The sequence below is a fragment of the Anarrhichthys ocellatus genome, unplaced genomic scaffold (genome assembly GCF_004355925.1).
Source record: "Anarrhichthys ocellatus isolate YVR2014 unplaced genomic scaffold, GSC_Weel_1.0 scaffold1082, whole genome shotgun sequence".
Taxonomy (NCBI): domain Eukaryota; kingdom Metazoa; phylum Chordata; class Actinopteri; order Perciformes; family Anarhichadidae; genus Anarrhichthys; species Anarrhichthys ocellatus.
The window spans coordinates 3,292-13,786 of record NW_022281056.1 but is presented as its reverse complement, the minus strand read 5'-3'; the positions used below and the strand labels follow the sequence as shown (position 1 = coordinate 13,786).

Below are 10,495 nucleotides of genomic sequence, written 5' to 3'. Positions count from 1 at the left end.
GTGTCCCCGTCCCCCAGGAGGCGCCGTGTCCCTGTGTCCCCGTCCCCACCCCTCCGTGGCCGTGGCCGCCGCCGCCCCCACCACTCCGCCAATCGGCAGGTAAATTTCCACTATTATATCCAAAATCCATTCAAACCCTTAACTCCCTTAAAGGTCTGACTAGTTGGATAAAACATGTGTCCACCATAATATATCATTGCATTCCACTGCATATCTGTTCATATGCAGTAAGGACAAAGCACACATTAATATACAAGACAACATTTTTAAATTTAGAACTGGGAATCTCTGATAACCTGTGAAACATCTTTCTTTGACAGCTGGAGGAGCAGAAGTACGAAAAGGGTAAATTCATCATTTATCTACAACTGTGGAAAAGAGGCACCTGAGTCTCCAGTTAACCCGTCTGGGAGAGTTGGCAGCCACCAGTCCACCGTATCAATTAGTTTACTTGTGAGGTTATCGTCTGTCTGTCTGTCTAGCATACTCTGTCAGGGTTTCCCCTAGTGTACTGCAAGCCCAACATAACGTTGGTGATTGTCCGGTCGAGAGAGAAAGTGTGTGTGTGTACAGTTTATTAGTTGGTGAATAAATACTACAACTCCTTAAGACCCAAGCCAAGCTCCTTTGTGTAATACACTAGACTGTGGTGTCATTGTAAAATGAACCTCATCAAACCGTCTTTTCCTTTCTCCAGGAGCGTACTGCTGCCTGCTCCTCCTGCTGGCCTGGGTGGCCTGGGTGGTCTGGGAGAGACTATGAGCATGTGAGTACCAGGTGCTGAACTTTGGTAAGATTGTTTCCTCTGCGCTGATGATCTGGAAGGGACTGATGGTTGTCACTGGCAGCGAGAGTCCAATTGTTGTTGTTCTCAGTGCACAGTAAAATCGACAGTGTCAATGAAACACTTAAAAGAGTCAATTTTAACATTAAGTCAGTGAACATATGGTCCCTATCTACAGAGTGTTAAGACAAGCTACTGCTAGAAAACGTGCTCGTGCCTTTTTGCTTATTGCTTGTGTGAACAAGTGAAGCGGTCATTACAGTTGTAGTCCTCTACGCCGAAGCTACGACTCCAGTTAACTCTTCTTCTTCTTCTTTAAATTCCAATGGCGGATCGCAACCAACTTGCATAGGTGCATACCGCCACCTACTGTACCGGAGTGTGCATTTTCAGGGTAAACTTTTCTTCACTGTTCTGATAATAAAATAATATATATAACTAAATAAATAAACCTAAACAACACCTACTAACAACTAAATCCTATGGTCTAATCCAGTGGCGGCTGGTCAATAGAGGGCAATGGGGCATGGCCCCACCTTGAGCCACACACAAAAAAAAAAAAGAATTATAATAATCATAAATTATACAAATTGTCAATATGGTTAACTTTGACATGCCAAACACAATGGATGAGTATGTCCATCAGGTTGGTAATAACACCCGGAGTAGAAAAGTGGTGAAGTTCAGAGTGTGCGTGTGTGCTTTTTGTTTTGTTTGGGTATAGCGACATAAAACGACATTATTCATCTCTTCCCATCCAGGTTGGCAGGGCAGGTCGTCTGGGACACAGAGGAACAGCCATCACCTTCATTGAGTTACAATAATATATATTATAATTGTACACATAATCATAAACAATGCATTGTCCTGGAAATCAAACAGTAGCTACTTGTGTTTTAGTTTGATATAACGCTAAGCTGGACTTTCCAATTTGTTTTATTTTAAATAAAAGACATTATTCTGTAAATGAATCACATATATTTTATAGGTGAGAGCTTTCTCCAGATTGGAGGAAGGCATATACTTTAAATCGGGTCCCAAGTATTAACGTAATTTTGCTAGTTAGCTGTAAATTACGAAGTGACTTCGTATTCGTTGCCTTTTCAGTGTCCGTGAATGCATCACAAACCTAGCTAGCAGCTAGCAGTACCATCGAGCTACAGCCGGCTACAGCTAGCTTACTCCCTCGTAGTGGCAGCAACGTTTCGGAAGAGTGCACCGGCCAACATGTCACATTCTTACCTTTTCTGCGGAAACGTCAATGGCAGACTGGTTGTAAAACGACGTGACAGTCTTCGACCGCTCTCTTGCCATCTCTGAGAATCCCTGCATCGAGGACGTGGAGCGAAATCTGCGGCTCCCGATGCCTGACATCGGCGGCACTGTTTTGGAGAGGCTGGCCAGCAGGAGGCTGCCGAGCCTCGGCCTGGCACCGCAGGTAGCACCGCTCAGCATCTCCGCCGCTATACCCGCCAGGCCCGGACGCATATTTTGGAGACGAGCCGAGTGAGTGAACAGGGCTGCCCTGTTCCCGTACTAGCACTAAATGGTTAAGAGGGTCGCTACGGGGCCATTTGGGTTTGCGTCGAACTGGTGCACAAAGGCACGTATCTGGATACAGTAGAGAGGGTACAGAAAGGGCTTTGCGCGCATTGGCCAGAGAGGGGAAATCTGGGGGCGACACCATGACAGCTGAACCAATCAGTCAATCAGAGGCGGAGCGAACTGAACCGAAAGGAACAGCCGGACCCGACCGATAAACAACAAGTATTCTAGCCTGCGAGTCTGGCTGAGCTCAAGTGGATAGGGTCCACACTTAATCCGTGTTTAAAAATCCTGATTACTTAGCTGGTTTTATCCCCAAACTCTAATCTCTACTGCAAACTAGAACTTTATTTGGTCCTTACTGGTGGTAGAACAAATATTCTGGTTAATTTTAATTACTTTATATACTGCTGAGTAGCTTAACCTTTAGTAATATATTATGTATACGTTTTTTTTCTCGATTAGTTATTTAAATCTAAAAGTAAAAAGTACAATAGTTTCCTACAAAAATGAGTGGAGCAGAAGTGTAAAGTAGCATAGAATGGAAATACTCGAGTACAGTACAAGTACCTAGAGTACTTGAGTACATGTACATGCTTCATTGTTCACGTTAACAGAAACATTTGCGACACGGCCAGATGAACCTGATACAGAGCCCCACTTTATTAGTTATATGTATGTAGCTGCAGAACAAGCAATGCAGGACAGATGTCACACAACAGAAGTTATAGTTGTCCATTTCAGTCACACAAAAGAAAAAAATAATCAGTTTTAGTCTACGCTATATGACACAAACTCCTTTGACAACAGTAATTTTAGCCCGGAGAACACCGGAGTTGCTACTGCTGCCTCGACCGGTTAGTTTGAGTTTTATTGTTTGACTTTGGTTTTTAAAAGCGGGCGTTTGGATTCACCAAAGTCACACAATAATACAAACAAACTCACCAAACGAGGCAGTGGTTCTGTCAAAGCAGACTTGCAGCTTTGAAGAGCGTATAGATAACGGCTTCACTTCCGCGTTGGAAAGGGATGTCTGATGGCGAGGTAAATATAAATAAAAAGTACACGTAAAACTGATATTGATGCACACACACAATAATGAAATAAGTCTTAAAAATGCAATAATTTGATTTATTAAATCAAGATATTTGTACAACTTAACGTAAAAACACAGCGAGTTGCACACAGGAACGTACAGTAGAAGTACTGTAGGATTAGAAACACTTTACTGTATTTACTATCTCAGCAGTCAGTAACCAGGCTGCCTCTGTACTCCTCACAGCAGTGTTGACTGTTTGCATTATCAGGACATTACATAAAGTTACTTTGAACAGCAAGGTCCAAAGACTGACCCTAAAAAAACAGATGAGGTTCATTCGCGTACAATTATTCACTTTAAATATGTATATTTGAAGGTGACATTTATGACAAAAATCAGTCTTAACTTACCCAAAACTCTTCGACGTTATTTTCAGTTTCTAGCGACACATACTTCTGCCCATAAATTTCCAGTAAGTCATCACATTGAATAATTTACCTATTATTGGTGAATCTAACGCCATGTTTTATGGTTGGACCGGACATTTTTATATGCCGCTTCTTTTACAGCTACAATCTCAAAGATTCTCATTTTGTTCTCTTTGGCGGCACGTATAGCGATAAGCGGTAAACGCAGGTGAGTTTTTTTAGCATCTCACTTCCCAGAGATCCTAACAGGGTCGGGACTTCCCGGGAACGTCACCACAGCCAATCAGTAATACTGCATATGTATGGGCTTTCATCAGTGGGCCATATGCTTAATCACCATTGTGTTTACTCATTCAGGGATGATGACTTTACATTTATTTAAATCAAAATCTGTCACATAGTGACAATTGACAAATCTCTTCTGTTGGCTACTATTCCCAACAGCAGCAACATTTATCTATATCAGCATAAAATTCTGCAAATTAAGAAGGTTAAAACGGATTTCACTGTTGATGTCACATCAACATAAAAGTCACTTTCCCCAAACAAATGAAGAAAACAAGTGAAAAATGTGACACAGGATCCCTGCAGTCTGTCTCTGTTGCCTGAGACAGAGCAGCATGTTGGTGTTACAGTAAACAAACCATAGCTCACAATTACCAAAAGTCTTCCCCACCTAAGGATTTGTAACACCTGACTTCCGATCGTGAGTTGCAGTCACACAGCCCGTGTTGCTCAGGAGGACACCTCTCTTCCACACGATCACCATATTCTTGTCACTGAGGGCCACCAGGAAGTGGAGCTCAGGGTCCATTGCTACGCTGTTGATGGAGGGGCCCTCCACCTGGCCGTGGTCCTTGCTTACCGGGGTCGGCCACTCCAACAACTGCCAAAACAAAAGAGATCTCTGGTAAACACAAGATCTACAGTGACATATTTAGAGGGTTCCCCTACAATATTGTATGAAAGCAGAGTAGTATAGTTAACAGGACATTTAGAGGAGATGGATACCTCAGTGGGAAGGATGGGTTTCCCTGTGTGGAGACTGTTTTTGTGCAAGCTGGAGACGTGGTATGTCCATAGCCTGCCTTTGTCATCACCACACACTACGTAGGCTTGGCCTAAGGGAGAGGGAGTGAACACACACAGTATAATATCAGCATGACTTCAAAAATCAGGTTTTTCTCCTCTGATACTGAAACACAAAGCTTACTATAAACCGTAAACTGCTCCGGCCACAAACCGAGACTGAAGTGGAATAAACAGATAAACTGGAAATGCAGCTAGAGGAGCACCAGTGTTATACACATCAGTACTGACAAAAGCATGTTCAGAATTATTTTCGCAGGTGTGTTGAAGGATTATTAGAAAATGAAAACAAAATGAAAAATGCAGCTTCACTGATCAGATGACTTGGGACTTACCTGGGCAGGTGTTGAGAGCCAGGTAGGGAATCTCCGTGTTGGCCCACTGCAGCTCAGCCAGAACCGCAGCACAAACTGTCCTGTCCTTCCTGTCAGGCCGCTGGGCCTTGGTCCGGCTCCAGCTCCACAAATAAATGGAACAATGCATGTAGTTCTTGGAGGCTAGATGATGACAAAAAAGGAGAAAATCTAAGCAAACGTATGGACAGAAACGAGGGATTTCTGGAGGCAGGGTTTTTGCATATCTTAGAATTTAAATTGAAGACATTCTTAATGTTGATATGGTGCTGAAATTAAGAAAGCACAGCTGGTAAACTTGACCTAATTGTGACTGATTAGACCTAAAGTTAAAAAGCATACCAAGCAAGCAACAACACTGAGATCTTTTATAGCTGGGTTGTATATACTAAATACATGGTTAGGTGTAAAGACAGACATGAGGTCCATTGGAAGTCATGGTCTTACAAGACAGGGACTAACAAAAACTAAAGTATAGCGCCATCTAGTGGTGACCAAACAAATAATCAGTGAGGATATTTGTTTACAGAGGAAATCGGCATAGTTGACCAACTTCCATATTTAGTGTTAGGTACATAAAACACAATGTAAATAGGAATATGAATAAGTCATTAGCTGGTCCTCATATATCTGCCTTTGATTTTTGTTGCCAGAGTGCACGGCTAAAATACCTAATAATATTCAGTATGAGTATTACTTGTTGAGGGTCAGTACTTTGTTTGTAATAGCGGTATACTGTAAGAGCCTCACTTACCCACTATGTCATCCGTGAGAAAACTAAGGCCATCAATGGTGTGGTAGTCGTGGTCTTTGTCTTCCTTCTTATAGACAGGGAAAGTTATCTCCATCTCTTCGGTCCTACAGAGAACAAAAAACACACAAAGTGTTGCAGGCTGGTCCAGTGTATGATTTTATACACATTGTTTTCTGACTAAAACTCCAATCAACAGAGATGGACAAAACTCATATATGACTATTACCAGTATAATGTACTCTCTTTCTGTTGTCAGAATTTAATTGGAGTAAATTAACTCACATTGTCACACTTCCAACCGTAAAAGCAAAAACGTTTACTGAAGTTTGCTTCTTTGTGATCTGTGTTTCTCAGAAAAGTCTGCTATCCCAAAATATGTGGTGCCAGAGGCTGACAGGGTGGTATTGTTGACACCTCAAGTTCCCCTTTTTGTAAGGAATGTCTGCACTCTAAAGCTCCTCAGAGCAAACTGACACTTTAATGGATACAAGAAGACAAACGCATGCACACTGTGGATGCCTTTACCTCTTTGTGGTGTTGTTGGTGCCGAGGAGCGTGTTGTAGCAGTGCAGGCCGTCCTCACAGGCAGTCAGTAGGTGTGAGCTGGGGGAAGTGGGGGGGAGGCAGATGTGCAGAGGGGTGGTGCTGATCTCCAACACAAGCACCTGACTGGAGGGACAGAAATATTCTCAGCATCACAAACACAAACCTGCTGGAGCCATTACAAATGTAAATGTACAACTGAGGGTTTAACTGTCTATTAAATGTATGGTGTGTGTAGATTTGTTTCCAGTCAAACGGTGTGAAAAAAAGAATCTCCACAAGACATTTGATTTTCTAAAAAACAAACGTATAGACTGCTGCAAAAATGTTGTTGCTAGACATAAAAGTGGCTTTCTTCAGCATAAATACTCACACAACTTTGTAGTTGTACTGGCTGTCCACTCCACCGATGTCCCACAGCACTATCTTTTTATCGTATGAGCCGGCTGCAAGAGACAAACTGGTGTCAGTGAAGTTGTCACACTAGTACAAAAAGGAAAACAAAATATAACGCATGGATAAATTTACCAGTCACCTAACTTGTCTCTTACAAATATAATACTGCAATGTGCCTCACTGTTTGTCCACCACCAGATATCGCTCAAATATGAAGTATTTATTAGGCAGAATGATTCTCTAATCTGTCTGATGATGCTGGACCTCTAAACCGGGTGACTGTCAGATACAGAGAGGTCATACTGCTTGCTCTTAATCAAGAAACAGTAACTATGGCTCACTGAAGAGGAAGTTTCCCTGGTGGTGGTTGAAGCGGAGGACCGACAGCGCCTTGCGGCTGGCGCGGAACTCCCCGTAGGCCACGTTGTTTCTGGGGTGGATCAGTTTGACCAGTCCCCTCTTCCCACCAGCTGCCAGAATGCTGCAGTGTTGAGCCGAGGCCCCGCCTCCTCTGGACATCAACACCGTGGACCAGGAGAGGGAGAAGAACTCCTGTGGCGGGGAACCGACAGATGCAAAACGTCAGATCGATACTGACAATTGCAATAATACATCTTAAAAACCAATATATGAAGTGCTTTAATGTCTGCAAAATGTCAGCTTCAAATCAAAACAATACGGTGTAACTTCCAAAATGTCTCTAGTTGTACTGTGAATGTAGAAATCTACCATTTAGAACAATGCTATAAGATGATTAATGGAGCGAACCTCTCCAGGAACTTTGTACTTCTTCATCACCATCCCGGTTTCACAGTCAATGACACAGAGAGAGTCTCCACCACAGGTAGCAACCAAACGGCTTCCTCCTCCAGCGCCTGTTAATACAGGAAAAAGATCAATTCTATAGTCCTCTGGTAAACAAAGCCTTTCATTCTGATAATCTCAGCCTTGTTTTAAAAAGGCCCTGATAAATCTGAGGGAACCATCTTTCTTAATCTGTGGAGCCGTACCTGTGGAATCTGGCAGCGGCTGGAAAGCACAGGCCCACAGCTGGGTGGAGAAGTCCTCCGAGCTGTCCTGTTTACTGTGGCACTGGAGGACGTGGAGAGGCTTCAGACACACCGGCTGCCGGAGGAACGGAAACATGACACAAAGGGAGGAGATTATAGCAGAGTGGTGGGCAAAAAAAGGGACTTTAATGACCTGACATTCTGACAATACCAAGAGCTGGGCATTTCAATATTGCAGATACAATCTGTCTATCTGTACATTACCTGTGTCTTGCTGCAGCTCTTCAGAGAGGACAGCAAGTCAGCGTCTCTCTGCAGCTCCATTCGGCTCCTCTGTTTTATCCGAGCTTCGTCGTCCTCTTTGGCTTGTCGCACTTTAGGTCCTCTCCTGGGCGCCTCTGCCCTCGCCGGACCTCGGGTGGGGTGGAGGGAGGCTGACTCGTCTTGCGGGGGCTCATCCTGACGCCGCTGGTCTGGGTCGGCGTCTGAAGTTTGCGGCTGAGGCAGGATTTGCGAGGACTTGCTTCTACTGGGGAGACCGGGAGATCCGAGCGCGGTTTCTTGCGAGGCGTCAGGCTTATGCTGGTGTCCACTAATACCAGTTGTTTCCTCTTTGTAGGCGTTGAGACAGCCTGAAAAAAGGGAACACACGACAAGCTTTTAATCAAATCATTCACACAACATTTCCTTTACAATCCCTAGAATATATCACCCAAACTACTCCCATTACTTTCAAAAGTCACTGTACGGTTTCAGAATCACAACGACAGAGAGTTTGGTGGAGATAACGTGGGAAAGCAGGTCCTCCTATGAGATCTTACACAGTTCTCTTTGGTGTCTGGAGACCCCTTGCTCTCCAGTTCTTCCTTTGGTTCTGTCAGAGAGCGCAGATACTCCTCAGCAATAATCTCCACCTAAGAAGCAGAGGACACAAAGAGACAGACGGTGAATGAAAATTAAAAAAGGGCAACGCAAAAATAGAACAAGGTGCCAGAATTTCTCCAACATCATGAACAACATCATGAACTTCCATTTGGTGAAGTCACTGACTGAATTGGGTCCATATTTAACCTGCTGACGGGCAGTTTTTTGACAAAGTTTTTCTCCAAAGCAGACAATTGCTCTGCTGTGATGGGATCCGGGAGAGAGAAGCTCTTCTCCCACACTGCAATTATCTAACATATATCGCCTTCGTATATATATATTTATATATATATATATATATAATATAGTTTTATTATATATATATAATATAATAAAGTTTGGAGTTTTTCAAATGTTATGTGTGAAACAACTTGACAATAAACCTGAATCTGTTTCTGACACCAACCCTCAATAACTATAATAAAATATGATCTTCACTTTCATTAAATGACACTCAGTATAATATGTATAATTTATTGAAAATACCTTTTAATTGTAACAAACTGTAGATTAGAAGGAAAATACAACAGAAGCTGGTGTATCAAGAGGAAAATATGATTTTATTCCACGTTTACTTCTGAAATATTAGATTCATTTTGTCCATTTATTAACAGAATGTGTCAAACCATCCAAAGTAACGTTATTATTCTAAATGATGACGTGAAATCGATGCCAGCGGATCTACCTGAGACGGGTAACCACCCAGAAGGGAACAGAGATGCAGTTTGACCTTCCATCACTCATTTTAGTGCCTCTGTTGACGCCTCGTACTAAAGGTTACCTGTCACTTCCTCCCTCTATATCCATGGTAACCACACCACCTGTCCTTTTACCAGTTTTTCAAATGCACCGTGGGGGAGATTTATCCGCTTTTTCACATACAGTGTATCTATGATCCATAAAAGTGAATTGCTCTCACAGATGCTTGGTTTTATAGTCCTCTGGAAATCATAACAAGTAGTGCTATGTGTGATATTTTGACAAGTGCAGATGTATGGGCAGTGAGGTGGCTGTAATATGGGACATCATTGTGATAACAGAAAGGCCCTCAGGTCGTATATAATAATTATGACACATGTAAGTTTTCTTTCATGCAGCTTTTTTGGGACCCGCTGGGTGTGTTGGTCCGATGCTTCTTGAAATCCTTATGTCTCACGGGTTGTTTGGCACCAGTGGACCGTCCATCTCTTACCTACATTACAGTCATTTAGCAGATGCTTTTTATCCAAAGCGACTTACAATTCAGTCTATCACATTTCTACACCGTAGGCACAGCTACAGGAGCAATTTTGGGGTTAAGTGTCTTGCTCAAGGACACATCGACATGCGACTAGCAGAGCCGGAGCCGGGGATTGAACCGCCGACCCTCTGATTGAAAGATGACACTTAGCCACAGACGCCCCCACCTCGTGTCTCTTTTCCCTCAGGTGTCAGCCACAGATGAGGATCGTGGTTCCTTTGGCGCTATATCCTACATCCTGGGTTCTAGCTCTGGAAGCACAGCACCAACACACTTTACCATTGACAAGGAGACTGGCCAGATTTGCACCAGCACAGCTCTGCAACGGATGGAGTAAGAATACTCTTACCCTAAAACTATAAGGAATTAGTTGTTATCTCTGTAACCCTT

The 10,495-nt window shown here is 43.1% G+C and overlaps 1 protein-coding gene and 1 pseudogene across 1 annotated transcript; both read right to left on the bottom strand.

Annotated features, from left to right (window-relative positions):
- Positions 1-1,219: 1,219 nt before the first annotated feature.
- LOC116377274 (3-methyl-2-oxobutanoate dehydrogenase [lipoamide] kinase, mitochondrial-like) lies at positions 1,220-2,472 on the bottom strand. The gene is made up of 2 exons (XM_031838871.1): positions 2,027-2,472; positions 1,220-1,563 (listed from the first exon to the last, which is right to left on the bottom strand). The coding sequence occupies exons 1-2, from the start codon at positions 2,270-2,272 to the stop codon at positions 1,528-1,530; spliced, it is 282 nt and encodes a 93-aa protein (XP_031694731.1). The 5' UTR covers positions 2,273-2,472; the 3' UTR covers positions 1,220-1,527.
- Positions 2,473-3,337: 865 nt separating this feature from the next.
- On the bottom strand, positions 3,338-8,855 carry LOC116377273 (leucine-rich repeat and WD repeat-containing protein 1-like; annotated as a pseudogene).
- Positions 8,856-10,495: the final 1,640 nt, after the last annotated feature.